At 29.3% G+C, this 22,509-nt stretch overlaps 1 protein-coding gene and 2 pseudogenes across 2 annotated transcripts; all 3 read left to right on the top strand.

Moving 5' to 3' along the window:
- Positions 1–2,566: 2,566 nt before the first annotated feature.
- LOC145191773 (uncharacterized) lies at positions 2,567–7,133 on the top strand (annotated as a pseudogene). Its single transcript, XR_016454705.1, has 5 exons — positions 2,567–5,816; positions 5,895–6,023; positions 6,140–6,277; positions 6,399–6,458; positions 6,726–7,133. The product of XR_016454705.1 is annotated as an uncharacterized LOC145191773 (transcript).
- Positions 7,134–9,863: 2,730 nt separating this feature from the next.
- LOC149884649 (uncharacterized) lies at positions 9,864–10,372 on the top strand. Its single transcript, XM_090094532.1, has 2 exons — positions 9,864–10,025; positions 10,106–10,372. Exons 1-2 carry the CDS (start codon positions 9,864–9,866, stop codon positions 10,370–10,372), a joined length of 429 nt encoding a protein of 142 aa, XP_089950658.1.
- Positions 10,373–19,042: 8,670 nt separating this feature from the next.
- Positions 19,043–19,786, top strand: LOC149884650 (uncharacterized; annotated as a pseudogene).
- The last annotated feature ends 2,723 nt before the right edge of the window (positions 19,787–22,509 follow it).

Genomic DNA, 22,509 nt, shown 5'->3' on the forward strand with positions numbered 1-22,509 from the left:
GATTTTGTTTGTTTTAGTTTTTCTTTTAGCAGTTTTATTTTTATTATTTTATTTTTTAGAAAGAAAATAGGGGTATGGATGTTATTTAAAGTTATACTAATGCTATTTCCATAAAAGGGTTATTAATACTTTGAAATTTCTGTGATGCTATTAACTATTTTTGTTCTTTTTTAGAAAATTTAGAAAAATAAATTAAACTTTTGTGCCGACACTGACATGGAATGTCACATGTTATTGTATGTAAAGGTTAAATTTTGTTAAGAGGATTACAGTTCTTATGAAGAAAAAGTACAGTTCTTATGAAAAAAAAGAAGGTAAAAAGTATTGTTTGTAAATATATATTTTGTATCTTTTTAAATTTTCTCGCATCATTTTTAAAGTTTTTGTTTGCACACGTTTATTGTTTGCATATATGCTTTTTTGATATGTATGTGTATGTGGTAATAAGTGCTTTATAGTTGTTTTATCAATGTGTTTTTAAAATAATGTAAAGTTGTACAATAATGTAAAGTGTTTTTATTGTTTGTGTATGTGTTAATATGTATTATGTAATTGTTTTAAAAATGTGTTTAAATATGTATATAAGGTATATATTTAACCTTATATACATATTTAAACACATTTATTGTGTTTATAGTTGGTACATATGTTAATATTATATTGTTTCCGTGTTTTCAAAGTGCTGTGACTTGGTAAACGTCTACCTGAAAATCAATTTTTGTATTTTAGAGAAGAAGCAGAACAAATGGCTTTAGATCGTGCAGCTCAACGTGATACGCACCTAACGGCATAGTTTAAGTTAAATACTGAAAATGAAAGAGCACATTGCTATTCTTATGTAGACATTCCTTATCACTTTATATTTGATGATAAACATTGTAAATGGAAGGTTAGACAAAGGGGTGGTAATAAGGTGATAGTAAGAATGAAGTGCGTACTGTTAATGGTATTGTCCTTGAAACGTTTCGTGAAGCATGTGTTTTGAAAGAATTGTTGACACTGAATGGCAGAATACTCTTTCAGAGGCGGTTTTAACACTTACGCCAAAGCAAATTAGACAGTTGTTTTCAATTATTTTGACCTTTTGTGAATCTGACAATCCTTTACATCTCTGAAATGCATGCAAAGCTTTTATGATGGAAAATTTCATTCCCCGCTCAATCCCACTTCTGATAGCTGAACAAGCTACTCTTCATCAAATTGAAAAGATTATTAATCAAAGTGGTAAAATGCTGACTGATTACAATCTGCCTGTTAATGATGAGTTTATTGGCTTAAATCTAGAAAATTTTGATGAAAACGTTCAACAACTGAAATAGTAGAATTGTGTATAAACACAACCAACTGAAATGGTAGAATTGTGTGTAAAATGTTCTTTGCATTAGCAATAGGTGCAGAAGTTTGCATTAACTGAAAATATGAGAGTACAAGATGGGGAAGGTGAATTTTCCCAATGGCTACTAAAACTTGGGACTGGAACAATACCTGTCAAAGAGGAGGATCCTTTTAAAGGATGCATTAAAATACCAAATCAGTGCATTATTAGAGAAAATGAATCAGTTGTTGAAAAGAATTTTGGAGATGCTGATCAAAATGATTATTCTAAACGTGTGATTTTAACACCAATTAATGTTGATTCATTATCAATGAAGAAGTGCTTGAATGTCTGCCAGGTGAGGTCAAAATTTATTTAATTGCTGATCAAATTGATACTGATGACCTTAATCAAAGAAATAATTTTCCTGTTGAGTTTTTGAACACCTTAACTCCTTCATGTATGCTACATCATTGTTTAAAATTGAAAATTGGTTGTGTAATTTTGCTAACTTAGAAATTTAGATCTCAAAGCTGGGTTATGTAATGGTACTCAAATGAAAGTTAGTGCTCTTGAAAATAATTACATTTATGCAGAGGTTTTGACAGGTGTTTCTGGTGGTAAATGGGTTTTTGTTCCTCGAATTCAGTTGGCTCCATCAGATTCTAATTTACCTTTTGTTCTGAAACGTCGTCAGTTTCCTGTCAGATTGGCTTATTCAATGACAATTAATAAAAGTCAAGGTCAAACATTTGATAGAGTTGGGGTATATCTCAAAAAACCGTGTTTCTCTCATGGTCAACTATATGTTGCATGTTCAAGAACTAGAGCATTTAATAGTTTGTTTTTTTAAAATTGACAAACATCTTATTCAAGATATGGTAGGTGAAAAGTGTTACACAAATGTTATATTTTTTTTATTACTTTAATATTTTTTTCATAGTATTTGATTAATATACCTGTCATTTAATATGTTTATATGTATTATATGAAACCATATTTGTTTATAGCTGTATATATGTTTAAATTATGTTGTTTCCATGTTTTCAAAGTGGTGTGAGTTGGCATTATATTGAGCAAGATTGATAACCTTGCCAGCCAAGCGGTGTACTTATAGCAGAGGTGTGACTTGGCAGCATTTAGTGTCAGGCGGTTTTACTGCTTTAGAGCTAGGTTGTGTTGTCTAGCCTTTTTTTAATTATTCTGGAAACACAATAATGTTTAGCGTAATGTGTATGGGAGAGTTTGCAACCTTGATCTTTAAATCTAGGGTGTTTTCATGTCCTAAATTTGAAGTAATTGAATAACTAATATTGAATATAAAAACAAATATACTTTTATGTATTTATATGTTTAGTAAAAAGATAAATATATAGTTAAGTTTAAATTGGTTTTCTACTTTTGCCTTTCATATTTTAATTTGGTTTGTTATTTTCGCTGGATTTTAGGATCAAGGGTGTAAATATGCTACTGTTATGTGTTATTGTTGTGATGTTTTGTGTTGATAGACTGATTGGCTTACCTTCACGTTGGTGTCTATTGTTAAAAATGAGTAATAGGTAGTTTCATTATTGGAACTTACTGCTTTTATTTATTTACTAAAAGCCAACATTATGCTAAAAATGCAGTTTATATCTTAATTTGATTTTTTTTTTTTTAATTTATTTTAGTATTGTTAATCCTTTGCACTTCCAAACAGATTTTATAGTTACATTTTCGATGTTTTATTAACTGCCATGTCAAAATAGGTTACTATAAATAGGTAAATCGATTTTTAGTTTTTATGTGGTTTTTTTTTTTTTTCTTTAAGATTTACGATTGACGCATTTATACGATTTATAAAAAGAAAACCTGATTACCTTTTATTGTAAATTTTTGTCAGTTAAAATGATATAAATAGATGCAATTAGTTCAATTTTTTTTTAATTTTCTCTATTTTATGCCTAAAAATATCTGTTGTACGTAACTTAGGGGATCTTTTTAAACGGGGGGTGAATATTGTAGTTTTGCGCATTTGTCAAATATCGAGTTACTTAAATCTTATTAGGTGTTTAACTAATTAATTAGCTTAATTTTGAGGAAAGAAAAATTCTTATATATGATAAATTCTTAAATCATTGTTTCACATTTTATTATTCTGGTAAAAGGTCTTCATCAAAAACTTGATAACTCTTAAAAATAGCTCTATTCTCCTGACCACCATTAAGGCAAAAACGGGGAAGGGAGGTCCTTTATTAGTGTCAAAATATTTAAGAGAATTAAATTTCGTGTAACAAAAGGAATTTTTAGTAAATGGTAGCAAATTACCGTTTATTAAAAACTGTTGAAACAAAGAGGCCATATATGGAAATGGTCAGATTAGTGCCATAAATAGTAATGGTCAAATGTTCAAATATTTTTAATTTATTTTGTTGTGTACATTAAACGTTTTAAAGACAATTTCCTTTTTTAAAGAAACATGTATCAAGGGGATACCAAAAAATTAACAATTCATGTATAATTAACGTTCGCTTTATATTACTCTTATTAATTAAAGTTCATGTTATAAAAAATATAACAAAAATTTAGCTTTTTTCGTCAATTTAAAGCATGATTAAGTGTTTTTATTTTCTGTCAGTAACTAAAAACGTATTGTTTTGAACTTTGTAATGTCGAGGAAAATGGTTCTGCCTTACACTGATGTGACCTATGTCAGTTTAAAATTTCTCAAATGATGTTAAATAATTGGTAAATTATTTTACCTCCGCATACTTTTTGTTTTAATTTTACAGATGGTTTAATTTTTTAAATTTGAAGGCGTTTTTTTAAAAGGGTATTAGTAATGGTTTCGCAACTTTAAATTGTGGAAAACAGCCATCATAAATTAACAGACCGACCATAACCCGTATTACGGGTTGCTTATTGCTAGTTAGTAATGAATATGAACTGAGAACAGATGAAAGTCACCAACAAGATATTTTAAATAAAACTAATGGTGTAACTGGTTTGTCTGCATTACATAAATTAATGAAAATTCGAACAGGTGCACCAATTGACTACATGCATAGTGTCTGCTTAGGTTCAGTTAGATCATTATACTTTTATTGGAAGAAGTTTCAAATGCTTAATAAAGCTGATATAAATAAAATGAGCCAATTACATTCATCCTTTTTGATTCCGAGCTCAATAAACAGGCCTCCACAATCATTTAAAGAGGCTAAAGATTGGAAAGCATCACAGTGGAAATGTTTCCTTTTGTTCACTGGTCCAATTGTGTTACTAGATTTTTTGCCAGCTGAAAGCTACCTTAATTTTCTATATTTATCAAATGGTGTAAAAATTTATCTTGAATCTACTAATATTGAACAACTTGAAAATGCAAAGTTTCTTTTGAAAAATTATCATAAATGTTTGTCTACATTATCACAAAGTTGTTATACAATCAATAACCATTTACTTTTACATTTGCCTGATCAAGTTAAGAAATATGGTATTTTATCAGAGACATGCATTTAGCTTTGAATCAACCATGGGCAAACTGCGCAGATTGATAAGTGGTCCAAGAAATATTATTTCTGAAGTAGTCAGAAAATTTATACAGAAGCAAAGCGATGAGAAATGTAAGTCAAATATAGGTCCCAGCAAAAGTAATATCATATATTCCTTGGGAAAAACAATTACTACCAATGTTTCCGCAAATTCTTATGCTAGAATTGTTATTTATGGCAAACAATTTAACTCCACAAAATATGATAGAAATGGAAAATATTCATTAATGCATTATGCCCAATTGAGCAATAATGATCATGTTATATAAAATTTTTTCTATTTTGATGGTAGTAATTGGATTGCAGCTGTAAATGAACTTGTTGATGGTACTGACTTTAGTGACTTTTATGAATCAACATTAAACCATACTCCTCACATAAAAGTATATAGTGGAAAAGTCATTGGAAAACAAATATGTGAAGTGTGAAAATATAAAAAATAATTGGATTGTTTTAGAAAATTATGAATTGATTTATGTTATTAATTGTTTATCTGAGTTTGAGCATGACTAAATTTCTAAACATTAAATACATGTCAATGTTCCTAACAAATGTTTGTGTTTTTTATAATTAAAGTGGTTTCTTTTATATCTTGTTGATGTAAAATGTAAATGCTAAACTAAAATACACCAGCTTGTCTATAATTTAAATTTTTATAATTGGTGACAAGCAGGTGCAACAAGCGACTAATAAATTATATTGATAAATTATGACTATTTTTTGATAAAGAGCAGCAATATTCAATTATTTCAAGCTGCTCTAATCTTATATTACCTGGATCAGTCATTAAACCTGATTGCATCATTCAGGTAAAATACAACAATCAATTTTATGATGCAAAAGTTGTTGCTTTTGGTAATCAAAATTTTTTCAATTCACAAAAGGAGCGCCTGGAAGAAAGGTTGCAGGAAACTAGTGTGCATGGCCTAAGTTTCCTCAATGAGGAAGAAAATCTTCAACTTCCTGATAAACAGGTGTGGTTATTGACAGCTATCAAAGTTATTGCTTTGGCCAAGTCACAAAATTATTTATAACTGATTATTTATTTCCAGATTTATACGCATAATGTAACAACACCGACACACAGTTCTACTGAAAGTGTTTATGAAGAAATACAAAACAAGATAAGAAGGACTGATTCAGGCTTTGCACAACTGGAGGCAATTCCTAATGATTTGATGGTAAGAAAGCTGTATTTCTAAAATTACTCACAAATGTCTCAAGTACATATGTCATATAATAGCTTGCTAACTACTCTAATATAATGAAATTTTCAGCTGATTTTGATATATTTTAGGAATCAGATGAAAATGTTGCTCCAGAACAAAAACTTGTAAATGTTCTTGAAAATTTGAATAAAACTATGTTAGTTATGACAAAATCAGTCGATAACCTTGCAGCAGAACAAGCAAAAGCAAGATCTTTACTTAAAGGCGTAAGATTTAAACTAATTATTTTTAATATTTTAGAATTATATGTTTTACTAATAATAGTATACAGATTATGTTTAAGATTTAGTTATTATGTTAAGTTTTAGTTATTATACTTAATTTTAGTTGTTTAAGGAAAAGAACATCGGCTATACCCCAACAACTGTTAGCAGCACAGAACCAATTGTAAGTTACTAAGTAATGTACTGTATTTAAAGACTACAGGGGAAGACCCAAAGTTGTCCATTTTTTCTATATTTGAGAAAAATCAAATTTTGTCTTTAAAGATTTCAGTAGTCTTTAATGTTAAACATTTTTAAATGCCTCGATAAACCCTGATAATGGTGGTTTTTTGCTTGTATAAGAAGCCGTACCTGCCCCTTCAGTAGTAATGCTATTAATAACAGTTAATCAATAATGAAGAATGTTATTACAAATTTTTTTCAACTATAGATGCATGAGGGTGTTAATTTATGAACCATTATCGGTAATGAGCCATCGAAGTATGGTATTAAATTGGCGACACAATTACTCGGTACAGAAAATTTAAAGCTGTATATAATCGATCCAAAGAGAAATTATACTGGCGAAAACGCAAGAAAGAGCTACCCTGATGAATTTCGTGTGGTAATAGAGAAAATTAAAGAAGCAATTTGCAAAACGCTTTGGCGAACAGGCTGTTGACACAGCTGTAAAAGCCATCAATCAGCTGGGACTCTATCTAAAACGAAAATGTTTAAGCAATTAAACTGAAAACAGTTTTATGTTGTATAATTGTATATTGCTTGCTTAATATTAACCTATTCTGCGTCCACTTTTTGAGCATTTTGAGCTGACAGCATTGGATAATAGAGCGTTTGTTTTTTTTTTGTAATGTACTCACTTTAATTTATCACTAAATCCATCGTTTCATAAAGTAGTTCTTTTATGTGTATTGTTCTATCTTATCTGTACTTTCGATTTTTAAAGTTTTAAATTCAATATTCTCATTTTAAACTAATTTGGATGAAGTATAGGCTAATCTTCTTCAAGGAATATGCTGTATATCTTAATTTTCTTTCTTATATATATACACACATACAAACACACTTATGTACATTGTTAACATTTTTAATTTAGTAGTAGTTTTATTAATAATTATAATCTTTAATTAATTTTGAATGTAATTAATTTTTCAATTAAAATTAATTAAGATATTTATTTTGGTTATTAATATTTAATCTATATCTGAGGATATGAGTTCAAATTATTTGCAATCGGATTAAATCCGTAAGATCTTAAAAAATTTTGGTAAATATCTTTTGAATATTACAAAACCTTAAGATCTTCTAATATTCAAAAGATATTTTGTGTGCTAATTAGGACGCATTTCGTATGCATGCGCACTTAATCTTGTAAGATCTTCCATTTCTTACAAATCTTACTAAGAAATCACACTAAAACTTATGAATCTTATTAAGATCTTCCATCTCTTGCAAATCTTACTAAGCAATCGTAGGAAAACTTACAAATCTTAATAAGGTCTTACTAGTTTTCTTGCACGTCTTGCAAGACTTACTAATCTTACTAAGAATCTTTTAAAAATCTTGTTAAGATTTCCAAGATTCGTCGCTCTGGGTATAGTATAATTATTTGCATCTAATTTAATTCACAAAATAATTCGTTTATATATGGCATATTTATTATATATTTCTATATTACATTATTTTTCTTTGAGTTTCATCATGTTTTTTTATCATTTACTATATTTATCATTTGTTACATGTATTTATTATACTTTATTTATTGTATTTTATTTATACTTTTTCTTTTATTTATACTTTTTCTTTTATTTCTTTCAAATAATTACTTGAAAGTATGTAAGTTGTTCAATTGATTTCGTGTAGACCTAATCTGCACTATTAGATACTCAAAAGTATATATGCAGTTTAAGGCGACACGCTGTAAAATATTGTTACTTCCGTGTAGACCTAATCTCCAATTTTAAACATTTTGTTTTAAATTCGTAATATATATATATATATATATATATATATATATATATATATATATATATATATATATATATTTGATTTGTATTGACGATATACATCATGTATTCATTATGATTTGCATACATATATCGTATTTTATAAATTTATACTTCTTACCATTTTGCATATTGTGCATTTATTTTTATATAGTATATTCAGTATATTTATTCTATATTTATTATTTATTCCTATTGTAATTTATCTATTATTCATCATGTTTTATTTATGTATTACTTTTCATTCATCAAAAATTTCGACTATCTAATCGAATATATATTAGTAGCCTAATCTCAAATTTGAAGTATTCGATATATGCAGTTTAAGGCGATATCATTGCAAAATATTATCGATATCGCAGCTTTATATTCCTATTGAAGTACAATAGAACAAATATGTAGCATTGGATGAAGTTATTGCATTAGTTTGTTGAGAAATAACAGATTGGTGTTAACTTAAACACAGTTTTGTACGTATACAAGGGAGTGTCCGTTGCAAGCAACATTTCTTGTGAAGCGCGGTAAAAATGTAAAGAAACTATGATGATGTGGATAGATTTATATAGAAACCTTGATATTTATTAAATTGGTATAACTGATATTGTTTACATTGATATAACATAATATTGTTTAAAAAAACTAATTTAAAAAAGATTTTCATTACTTTAAAATCTGCGCATTACTTTTAAATTAAAAAATGACGTAACTTCGATTCCGCGCCAAATTGAATTTTTTTTGGCGTAAGAAAATGTATATCTTGTTTATTTCGAAACACACTCGTTTTCAAGACAAAACAAAATATTTTTAAAATAAGTATTCTAAAAGTCTTTATTAAACAGTTTTTATATTTTTGATATAGACTTAAATAACATAAAAATAATCGTGTAGGCCTAATCTTCACTTTTACGGATTTGTACAATATACATGCTTAATAATAAAACGCTGATTTTTAGCGAAATTTTAAATAAAAAACAAAAATATTAAATGGAAACTCTATAAATTATAAAAGAAAACCACACGGGTTGTGAAAAAAGTATCAGCTAAAAAAATTAGTCAGAAAAATTATGCTTGAATTAAGGTCTACACGAAATATGTCGCCCTTAGTTATATGTAGACCTAATATAGCAAACTTTCACATTTCGTGTAGACGTAAACTGCTCTTATATATATATATATATATATATATATATATATATATATATATATATATATATATATATATATATATATATATATATATATATATATATATATATATATATATATATATATATATGTATGAAGAGCTTATTTTCAAAACGCGTTAAGGGACATTTTTGAAAAAATTGCGTTAACTGCCCATTATTATAAAAATAAACAAATATTTTTAAGTCATGTTAGTAACTATTTTCAAAGACTTCAATATTTTGATTTATTTTTAGCTAAAAAATATTTTTATTTTCAAAACGCGGTATGACTTTTTTAATTTATTTTCAAAACGCTGTTTTTTTTTGGACCAATCATAGCGTGCAGAAAGATAATTTTTCGCGAACGCAATAAACCACTCGAAGAAAAACTTAAAAATGGCTAACTATGGTTGTTTGGATGAAAGTGTTGTTTTAGCGTTGAAGTCTCGAAAAAGAAAAAAGCAATGCTCAGCAAGAGAAATGAGAAAGTTATTTCGACATTCAAGTGGAGGAAAAATTCCTTCTATATCATGTAATCACGTTGCAGGCTTTTGCAAGGTGAGTTTATTTGATTTTGTTGAGCTTATTGTTATAAAATTGTTATAATAATCTTTAAATTTATGACAAATTTATTTCAGGCTCGAGATATTACACCAGACAATCTGTTTAAATGTCATTCAGAATTCTATTGTAATACCAACAAAGTGTCACAGGATGCTTCTATATTATCAATGCTTAATATAGTTAGTATAAAAAGAGCCAGAGTGAAAAATAATGAGCGAAAAAAGTTAAGAACTATGAGCATTGAGTACTTTTTATGCATTGAAGGATACAAACTACGAGTTTGCCAAGCTTTATTTTGTTCAGTATTGTGTAAGTTTACAATTACTTTAGTTTTATTTTAGAACAATTTGCATAATTTATGCATGTATATTTGTTGAAAAAATGTTTTATTGACAAAAATCAATAATTTATTTATTTTTATAATCTAGCCATAAATCCTGATAGAGTTAACCTGTCTTCTTTCTTCTGATTATTGGGGTGCTAACTTCATTAAATTCAAAGAGTATATCTCAAGATACTGGCTAAAAATTAAAGAGGTAATATTTATGAGGTGAACATCTGATCAATTATTTAATCAGGTGTTTAACTATCAGTATCTATATGATACTATAAGTATGATATAGAGAAATTTAATAGTTTTAGATTTATCAATTATGATATAATACTATAAGTACAGGGTGTATACTTAATTTCTGACCCCCCACATGTTACAAACATAAGATTTTGAGTTGCTCTCTTAAATGCTACTTTAGCCCGAAAAATACTTTAGTATGTATTTTGGTGTAACTATACTTTCTGCACGTAAAACGCTCACTTCAGATAGGATATGACCTCAGAAAATGTTTATGGGAGCCATTTTGTCAACATACATAAAAATGATGTTTGCATTCTCCTTATCTTCCACGGCCTTTGGCATTATGACTAAAGTTTTAGCACGATTTTTAAGTAAATTGTCCTTATTACTCCTTTATATGTGATCTTAGTTTGCCAATTAATAACACATTTTTTCTTCACTGTTTATGACGTATTGCTACTCTTCGAAACCGGGGTCAGAAATTAAGTTTACACTTTTTTAATGTTTAGCATTTTGGCTACAAGAAATAATCAGCATTATTTTTATTTGCCTTATTTATATCAGTGATACTTGGTGTCTGTTTATGATTTACATTAATTACTCTGTGTGTATTTATATGTATTATATGTATATGTTACTAACATGTATTATATAACATGTGTTTTTTAGCAATTTACTTTGAAAATTAGTTCTGATAAACAGTTACTTCGTCACCGAATTCAAGTTTTATGTAGTCAAGGATTAAGCATTAAAGAAATCACTAGACAGTGTAAAGTTTCTCGAAATACTGTAAGGAAGTGGGCAAGAAAACAAGAGGGTTTTTAAACAGTTACTTCGTTACCAGTTACTTCGTCACCAGTTACTTCGTCACCGAATTCAAGTTTTATGTAGTCAAGGATTAAGCATTAAAGAAATCACTAGACAGTGTAAAGTTTCTCGAAATACTGTAAGGAAGTGGGCAAGAAAACAAGAAGTGACGTCACAGATGCTCAGCGACCTGGAAAGCCAACAAAGTTTTCACCAAGAACCAAGGACAAGGTCAGAAAGTGGGTCCAAGACAAAGTCGGAGTTGGAACGAGAACTGTAGCTAAGAAACTGAATTTTTCAGACAGTTACAAAGAAAGAGGAAAAACAATTTCACACAGTGCTATCAGTAAATACTTGCGCAAGACCACATGGGGAAAGCATGCCTATACACAGAAAGTGAAACCCATGTTGCCGCAAAAAAACATCACTGATCGCATAAATTTTTGTACTCGTTTGCAAGAAGAGGGATTCGCAGATGACTCACCGGATGGTAAAGTGAAACGAGTTCACGTATTGTGGACTGATGAGAGTCCAATTGAATTATATCCGGCTCCAAACCGTCAAAATCAAAGAGTACGTACAGCAACACCAGAGTCAATACCTTATGTTCGACGTCCGAAATTCGGTCTCAAGATTATGATAGCCGGCGGCATTTCTCGATATGGCAAAACTGATCTGGTTGTTGTTGAGCAAAATAAAACTGTTGATGGAAAATATTACCGTGATATTATTCTAGCTGTGTACAAACGTGCAGCTGATGATAAGACCATCTTTCCTGTGAGAAATAAAGTTATTCTGATGCAAGATGGAGCAACTTGCCACACGGCAAGAGCAACAATGAATGTGATCAACAGAGACTTTCCTGCAGTGTGGACCGACTGGCCTGGCAACTCGCCCGACTTAAATGTCATCGAACATATTTGGTCAAGACTCCAGGACAGTGTTTTACACAATCCTCGACCTCGTAATCGTGAACAGTTGATCAGACGTGTTGAACAGGAGTGGGCTGCCATTACGCAAGAAGAGTGTTTTCGCCTAGTAGAAAGCCTGCCAAGGAGAATTACCCAATGCATAGAAAGAAATGGACAAAATACTGATTACTGACTATTAACATATATTCTTTGTCTAATTAAATTGATATGACAGTAATAAAATGGTATGTGTTGAAATACCGTATTCTTAAACCGAGATATAGGGGGTCAGAAATTAAGTATACACCCTGTATGATACAGAGAAATGTAATAGTTTTAGATTTATCAATTATCAAGTATGTTTATAGAGATGGGTTAGGGCATATCGAAGTGATAGATTTTTGGTGAATTGCAATACAAATAATGGTGTAGAACGACAAAACCAATCATTTAAATATTCATACCTTCAACGATATAAAAACTCCTCAATTACTAGCATGCTCACAATTCTAATTGAAGAATTCTTTCCTGATAAGCTAGAGAAGTTCTTTACTTTGTTTTTAGTTTATATTTTACATTTATATTTTATAGGTTTACAATAGTAGTTTCAGTATGGTAAAATATAAATTTGTGTGGAATTCTATAATTTAGATAAAAAGTTATAGTTATACATATATACATATACTTTTATACTGTCACACATACGAGCATTTTAATTTGCAATAGTAATGCGTGTCTATATACTAGTACATAATTAAAGTAAATAAAATAGTAATGTGAAGAGTTGCAAATGTATTGCAAAAGTAAATGCTGTAGTTTTATGAAATTAACCTTTTTAATTAATTTATTTAACTATAAAGAAGCGAACCTTAAAATGCACTCCAGCTATAAACTCTATAATACAACTGTCCCTGAATATCTATTCAACAGACTACATGATTTTATCAAAAACTGTTTAGAGAAGATTGCAATTGCTAATGACTCTGAGATGACTGGAGCTTGGCCACAAAGTCATGGAGTATTTACGGTAAACAGTTTCTCAGGTAACAATGAAAGTTACACTGTAGATTTTGGAAGTGACAAACTGATGCCAAAATGTTCTTGCAAAAGTTGGCGTGAATCTGCATATTTATGCAAGCATTTTTTCCTGGTATTTATAAGATTTCCTGAAACATGGTCATTGAATTCTTTGCCATCATTATATAAAAATTCTCCTTTCCTGACTCTGGATAATGATGATGAGAATACTGCATACATTCTAATCAACTCACCAACTCCATGTAAAGTTGGTGATGAATCAATACAAAATGACATTTTAAAGATCTATATTTTTCTTATAATTCTTTTTCTTTCGTTGATCTGATATTCCCAATTTTCTATGAGTCCCCTTCTCCTACTACTCCCATTTTTTGAAATGTTAAAATTCAAACCATCAAAAAAGATTACAATCTTTGTATTCGTAGCGTTAGAAAAGCGCTCAATAACATTACAACAAGATTTTAATAAGTTGAGTTCTCCGTGAAATGGGAGCAGCAGTTTTGGTATTTACTAACCCGCAAAAAGTCTGTTTAAGAAGTGAATTATTTGATTTAATTCTCACAAATCAGATATTTTACCTTCATACTTACTGTTTTACGGGGATGGATGCGGTAACGGAGAAAGAAGACGGTACTGGGTAGTTTTCAACAGGGGAATGAAGATAACAACAAAGTTGGAGAGTGGAAAGAACAAATGAGTTTAGTGGTTACAGTCGACTCCCTGACTACAGGACATGATTATTAGTTAAAAATGTAGACACTTTCTAGTATTTGTATTTAAGATTTGACTTTGGAAACAATCTGTTAAATATTAATACCAGAAGTAACATCTCAATAGATGTTAACTTTATAATTAAAAAATTGTCTGCGCAGTATCACAAAAAACTAGTTCTGGCGGAAACCTTTTAGTCTAATTATCGGTTTCGCCAAAAGTAATGGATTATACTCGGATTTAGGCCTACCTCTAGTCCAATTTGTATCGTAAAAAAAAAAAATCTTTCAGCAAATTATGCAGCAAAAAATCAAACATTAATAACATTTAAAACTTCGTTTCACAAAACTCAATAGTTGTATCAAATTTGGAAAATTCATTTCCATTACCAACCCACGGACGTAAAAATACAAAGTGCGAAAATTCTTGGCCGTGTTTAGATCAAATTTACGGTAATTTTAACGGACATTGCGGAGTGACCTTCTTTTGAGGGATGTTTTAGTATCTCAACCAATTAAAAAGGGAATTCTTTAATCTTTTTTGCAAAAAATTTTCTTAATGAAATTGTGTGGCTATGAAAATAGCCGTTTTTAATTAGGAAGATTCTAGGCAATAGAGATATTGCGTTTGTTTGTTAGTTTTTGAAGAGCATGACATGTTGATAAATGTAGAAACAAAATAATTATTCTGAAACATTCGTTTTTATATGAAAGACATAATGAAAATAAATTTTTACAAGGGGTTAACTTGAAGTAATAAATAAAAACTCTATAGTTTGAAATATACTTTGCTAATAAACAATTTAATTTTTTTTTAAATTTATTTTAGTATATAATCAATAACAGAAACTTTTAACTTATTCCATAAAAAACTTTAAAAGATATTCTAGACCACTAAGTAAGAGCCCTAGTTGAAGCATATTCGCGTGATAATTAAAACGCTAATGAATTCTCATGTTCTATTATTCCAAGTCTTCATTTTAACAAAATAAAAACCTGGTCGTGAATACTTTGAAATGATAACTTTTAGATAAAAAAAAAAAAATCATTATTCAAGATGACGAATATCAGGGATTTGTCTTATAATTTTGTACTTTCAACTTCAGATTGGAGCACTTTCCATTGATTTTGAGACCCATGTTTTCATACGATTCTTAATCAGCATAAAATTCTCTATAAGAATCAATCATAAAATTAGGAGGGGGGGGGGGGGCGGGGAAAGAAAAAGTCGAGTAGCGCAATATATATATATATATATATATATATATATATATATATATATATATACACACACACACACATATATATATATATATACATATATATATATATATATATATATATATACACATACACACATATATATATATATATACATATATATATATATATATATATATATATATATATATATATATATATATATATATATATATATATATATATATATATATATATATATGCAGAGGTGATATTTAAAATTTTTAACAACCGGTACGCTTAAAAAAAACTTTTAGATTATACATACTTACTTTTGTACATAATTATTTATTTACATAAAATAAAAACAATAATATTAAAATTCTAATTTAATAAGTTCCATATTAAATTTTGGTTTTCGCAAGGTGTGATGGGGGTTACTTGTTTAACACGTATATCATTTGCCAGATGATGTCCTTGTCGCAACCATAATTTAATTCCATTTAATGGAATAGCGTCGAACTCTTCTATCGTTTTTCCCATTAAATTTATTGTCATCAAATGACTTGTTGTCTCTGTTTGTAAGAATTTCTTTTATCATAGATTATTTTATTCATTGTACTTAATCCTCTTTCAGCTTCGGCGGAATTAACAGCAATTAAGTTTAAAATTCGTTTAGCCCTTAAAATACTATTTGGAACAATTGTAGCTTGTATATCTCTGCCATTAACAAAGTCTCGAAAGTCGTTTACTGAAATGTTGTATTTTATTAGTTTATTTAGCTGCTTTAGTCTATTTTCACCAAAAATCAATGGTGCTTCACAAATCGTCAAGTAGGAAACGCATTTTCATATGTTTTACTAAACTATCATAAAATTTATCTCTAAAAAGTACAATTGATGATTTTTTCCTGTTAATTTTAAACGGAATATTGTACTTTTTAGTTTTAATTATATTATCTACATCCTTTTCATATGTTCCTTTGTTTAATTTTAAATGCTAAATTACATTTATTGTTCGTCTTATCAATCTATCTGCTCTAATTATTGTATTAAACCTTATTCTCTCAAAAGGTTTTCATTTTTCAAATATGATAGTATTCCAATTTCTTGATTACGATTACAGTGAATATTAAAGGCCTGATAAGATTTCCAAGCTGCTTTAGTGGTCATAGCGCTGCATGCTGCCCACCGAGGGCTAAATATTCTACCAATTTTGACTACTTCAATTTCAAGTTCTTTAGAAATATTATTTAATTTCCGTTGATGTTTATTTGAATTATGATAATAAAGATAAAGTTTATCGAGAAAATATCTAAAATTATTTATTTCTTTTACTTCTTTTACTTCTTTTATTACATCATCTAGCAATAACCGAATGCGATAAGCTAAACGATGGCAAACGCTAAAATTTGGAAATTTTTCTAATATTTTTGCTGATATTCCAGCCTTTTTTTCTAACATTACACTAGCACCGTCTGAGCAAAATCCGATAAGATTTTCGTATAAATATTTTTCACTAAAACCATGTTTTTCAAGTACTGATATTATAGTTTCAAAATTTATTAGAAGAACCTCTATTTATATATGTATTGTACTTTAGCTTTTTCTCTGTTAACTGAACATGCTGGCTTATTAATTCTAATAAAATCGTTTTTCGCAACGTATTCTCTAACTTTTCTTGAGTTCTAATTAAATGTTATATTTATGTAATTTACTTACATAACTTTATCAACTTTTCAGGAAGATATTTGTGAAGGAAAAAGCTATTGGAAAAATATGGAAAACATTTTAGCGGAACTTCAATCAAGAAGTAAAACATCAATCGATTATGAATCAATCACCCATCCATTCTCATATTTAAATTTACCTCCCTCAAAGTTAAATCACCAAAGAGATCTAATTGAAAGAAAAATTTGGGTTAAACCGAAAAGTTCTCAATGGTTTAATGAGATTTTTACTCAAATGGAGGAACGTGAATTTAAAGAACATTTTTGAGTAAATCATAAAACATTTATTTTCCTGGTTAATGAATTACATCCACATTTAAGCAAAACTACAACAGCAATGAGAGAACCTATTTCAGTAGTAAAACGTGTTGCGGTTGCATTGCATTATCTAGCATCATGTGAAGAGTATCGTGTTGTGTCCAGTCTTTTTGGCATAGGAAAGTCAACTGCAAATTTAATTGTCCATGAATTTGTTAACGCCGTTAATTACTTTTTGCTCCCTAGATATGTTAAATTTCTAATGTCAGAAGAAAACTTAAAAGAATGTACCGTGGTGTGACCTAACAAAGTCCTATGCTGTAAGAAAGTAACAAATGATATGTATGTAATAAAATGTAACAAATGACTAATTTTGTATATTATAAAATAATTATTCTGAGAAAACACTTTGTTATTTTAACTAAATGTTTTTGAAGAAACTTTCCATAAAGAAATTGACTGGATTGGAGAATTCGGCCTGTCAGAGTATTTTTTCTACTGAGATGTAAATATTCAATATAAGTTAATACCATTTTGAACATTGCATCAAAAATTGTATGGTGAAGATTTAGGTTTTATATTGTAAAAATTTTGTTGTTAAAAAACTATTTTGATCAATAATGGCTCATGAACGTGGTAAGTTTGGAATTTGCATGTATAAACGATCGATTTACACGTAAAAGCTAATATTTTTACGAAAAAGTTTATGTGACTTTGTTTTTTCCTCTTTTTTACCGTATACAAAAGAAAGTCCTAGCTTTACAAAAACGATTTAATTTTTTGTTTTAGGCCCAAAAAGATCTTAAAAACCATATTCACAACAGGATATGGATGAAGCATTGAATAAAATAAAAAAAGAAGACTATGACAATATATGCAGCATCTAAATTTTATAAAATACGATAACCCTTGTTCAACGAACACAAGGTCGAGCAAAGAGTCAAGCAGGGCGTCCAACAATTTTTGATAAAAACATAGAGGTTTAAAATTAAAAATTGGCTAATTGATATGGCTAATGTTGGTATGCCAGTCACAGGGAAACTTCTTCTTAAGGGTGTATCTATTTTAGCACATAAAATGAATCTTGACCAAAAAGTAATCATACTCGTTGGGCAAGCAATTTTTTCAAGAGACATTCAACACTTTCAATTCGAAAGGCTCAGACACTTCCAAAACAAAGAATACTTGTTTCCAAACAAGATGTTAAAACGTGGTTCCAAAAAATAACAGAGTATATGGATAAAAATGATTTATTGTCTGTGTTTGAGGATCGTAATCGAATTTGAAACCTTGATGAATCATCTTTTGATCTGTGTCCATCTATTAAAAATGCAATTGGACAAAAAAAATAAACGATTGTATAACATCACTGCAAATAGTGATAAAGAAAGTTTCTCAGTTATGATAACAGTAAATGCAAGTAATTTATTTGCACCACCTTTGGTTTTGTATCCCTATGAACGGCGAATTCCACCAGAAATTGCAGCTGACTTTCCTAAAGATTGGGTTATGGGTAAATCAGCCAAAGATTACCAGATGTCCCAAACATTTTACGATTATATATCTGGACATTTTATTGAGATTTTAAGGAAAAATAGTGTCCTATTGCCAATAATTATTTTTTTAGATGGCCACAAATCACATTTGACCTTAGATTTGGAACATTTTTGCAGAGAAAATGGTATTGCAATCATTTGTTTGCCACCTAATTGCACCCATTTTGCACAACCAATGGACTGAGTTTACTTTCATGTTGCAAAAGATACATAGTCACAGAATGGAGAATGCAAAACCTTGGAGTTGCTCTACCAAAAAGGACATTTGCACCCCTGCTCCAGACTGTAATTGCAAAAACACAGGAAAATCCAACTTTAATACCAAATGGATTTAAATGCTGTGGTTTGTGTCCTTTTTCACTAGAAAATTTTGATCTTACAAAAGTCCAGTTAAGTGTACAAGAAAATGAAATTCAAAGGGATCCTAAAGAATCCGCTGAAACTCCGGTTATAGCTGAACTGTTGAGTCCAATTGATAAGGTCAAAAATAATTTAGAAACTGATATGACAGATGAGCAATTAAAATCTTTTAGAGCCCATCGTAATCTTATGTATTGGACAGGTGCAATAGAACAAGAAGCCTTATCTTATTACTGGCAGAAGAAAATGGACAAATTAGAGGGTGTTGATCCCACAACTCGAGAAAAGAACATGGTTCTAGAAACGCTATTAGAGGAAACTCCAGTAAGTAATGAGAACTCAACAATTGCATATAATGAGCTTTAGCACCAGTTCAAGGACCTTTGCAAGCAAATGACAATATTTTCGATTCAATATTTGTTAGTCCTGAAGAATTTCAGAGTAAAAGTACCAAGACAAGCCACAAGAGTTTCATCAGTCATTACATCTGACCAATATATAGCTAGTTTAGAGGAGAAAAAGAGAGCTAAAGAAGAATCAGAAAGACAGAGAATTGAGAAAAAGAAAGAAAGAGGAAAAAAGCTGAAAAAGAGTTTGAGAAACAGGAAATAAAGCGAATTCGGCTAGAGAATTTGAAAGAAGAACAAGAAAAAGCAGCTAAAAAGTCTAAAACTAAGTAAAGTTATATGAAGAATAATGGAAAGGAATTTTTAATTTTATATCATGTGTAGAATTAATAAATCTCTGTCAGAAAAATAAATGTCTTTAGTGTATTAGTCATTTTAATCTTCAAGAAATATACAATAGTAAACATTAGGACTTTCTTTTATTCCAAACAAAATTATAGAACTTTCTTTTTGTCATTACCTCGAACTATATTACACCTTAAAATAAGACTTTTTTGAATGTATTCACGGCTAAAATAGGGTAAAACTGAAAACTTATTCATTATTCTACAATAATATTAAAAACCAAGATTCATTATGTTTTAGTATTAATTCATTATGTTTTAGTATTAATTCACTTTTATAAATTAAGATATCGAAAGCTAGGACTTTCTTACGTCACACCACGGTAGTAAAAATTTTGAAGCTATACTTAGCTTTCCGCAATGCATTGGAGCTATTGATGGATGTCATATCCCTTTTTCAGCCCCTAAAGATCAAGCAATTTCTTATTATAATTAGAAAGGATGGTATTCCATTGTTCTTTTTGCCGTTGTAGACTGTAGATACCGTTTCATTTATACGAGTGTTGGATCACCAGGAAGAAATGATGATGGCTATATTTTGTAGAATTCTTCTTTGAAAGCAATTTTAGATTCAAATCTATTTGATAAATGTTGTAAAGAAGTAGGTGGTTCTAGTGTTCCTTTATGTTTGATGGGTGATTCAGCATTTCCTTTAACATGTCATTTGATGAAACCTTATCGTGAGCATTTAGAGCTTAGCGTTGTTCAAAAAAACTATAATAAAGTATTTTGTGGAGTTAGAAGAGTGGTTGAGAATGCTTTTGGACGTCTTAAAGCCCGATTCCGCGTTATTTGCAAACGTACGGAATGTGATATTAACTTTTGTACAAAAATTGTTAATGCTTGCGTCACTCTTCACAACATTTGTGAATACTATAACGATATTATTAGAATAGAATGGCTTATACGTTATCACGGTGATGACGGTCTGGCTCAACCAAATACAGTTTCTACTGTTGGGAACAATGGACCAGGAAAAATTATTCGTGATTCTATTGCTAAATATCTTTACGAAAAGGATCAATAAAGTGGTGATAAGAATGTTTTTTTTTTTATTTAAACCTTTAGCAGTAATATGTAATCGAGTCGTGTCCTGCAAATACTTTAATGGAGCCATCTGAACATCAAAGTTTTATAATTAATTCACTCCTAAAACTTCATGTCTGTGGAATTTTCTCCCAGCGCTCATGTTTTCAGTCTTTCTTTTGTATCCTCTTTTCTCCTGATGCAATAAGTAGCCTGTGTAGGGTAAGAAAAAAGCAAAGCTTAATTTTTGTTTATAACTAGGCTTAGACTTGGCAAGTTTTAACTCGGATTGGTGGCCAACATAGTGTGCTTAAGGAGCATAGCCCTACATAAGCTTATTCATAAAAACCTAGCTCTTTAACGCTAATTTTATTACCATGATATTTTGTTTCAGGGAAAATTGCTATATAATAACGATTAAATTCTATTTACATAAGTTAACGTTCATTTAAGCCATAGTCACAAGAATATATAGTCTGGAAACAAACAAAAGCGCTTTGTTTATATTATTGTTTAAGAAATTACTAGTTCTCATTCTTCCGAAGGTGCACAGTAACGCAAATAAACAAAAAACTGCATAGCTGAAGTCCTTAAATTTTTCAATTTTCCCCTAATTTTTGTAAAGTTTCAAAATTTTCAATTTTCCCCAAATGATGCAGATGAGTTGTGGCATAAGCTAAAGAGTCTTTTTGAAAAGTTATATGGTGACCCTAAGAAATATTACTCAGCATTTCTTAGCCTCATGTTGAATAATCTGCCTAAAACCTGACTAATTATTTTGAAGAACCCACTTTTTCCAATACTCTATTGCAGGACGTAGCAAATGATATTTTAAACTACTTTACCGATAAAAACAATGGAAGGATGCAAAAATGAAGTTTGCAATATTTAGCTGCTTATGTTATTCACTAACTGTTCAATAAGTTACACTATTCAAAAAACTTATTCTTTTTATAGCATTCCATGATGTTTTTTACTTCTTGCATGTTAAGTAGAACTTGACATTATTCAATGCTCATGATGGAGATGGTTTATGGAGTGAATTCTAAAATTATTGATATACTTGTACAATGTGAACTATTATTTAGAAAAAAAAACTTCAACATTTATCAGTGTTTTCTGTAAATGATTTTGCAAAAGAAATTCTTACAAACACAACAATTATATCTAATTTTAACAATTTTTGCATATCAACTAATACTTCTGTTACAAACAAAATCAAAACAAAAGTGCTTAAGCAGATTATCAGTTTGTTTGTAGGAGTTCAAACATTTTCATTTGCAAAAAATAAATGTGAAAACACAAATTTGCAAGGCAGGACTGAATAAATGTGAAAACACAAATTTGCAAGGCAGGACTCCAAAAAAAGATCACTGCGAACTGAAACAAAGAAACTTAGCTGTAGCAATAAACTTGTGTAACCGAATATGTTTTAAAACTGCTATTAAACTAAAAAAAGAGTATTTTTCATTTGTTATAAAAAAAACTACTAATAACAAATTTGTAAGAGCATTAAATTTGAAAAAAATGTAAATTTGCTAACAAGTCAAAGATAAAG

This window comes from Hydra viridissima, unplaced genomic scaffold (assembly GCF_058129835.1).
Source record: "Hydra viridissima isolate aposymbiotic clone 2 unplaced genomic scaffold, HvirCarnegie_v1 scaffold_8, whole genome shotgun sequence".
NCBI classification, from domain to species: domain Eukaryota; kingdom Metazoa; phylum Cnidaria; class Hydrozoa; order Anthoathecata; family Hydridae; genus Hydra; species Hydra viridissima.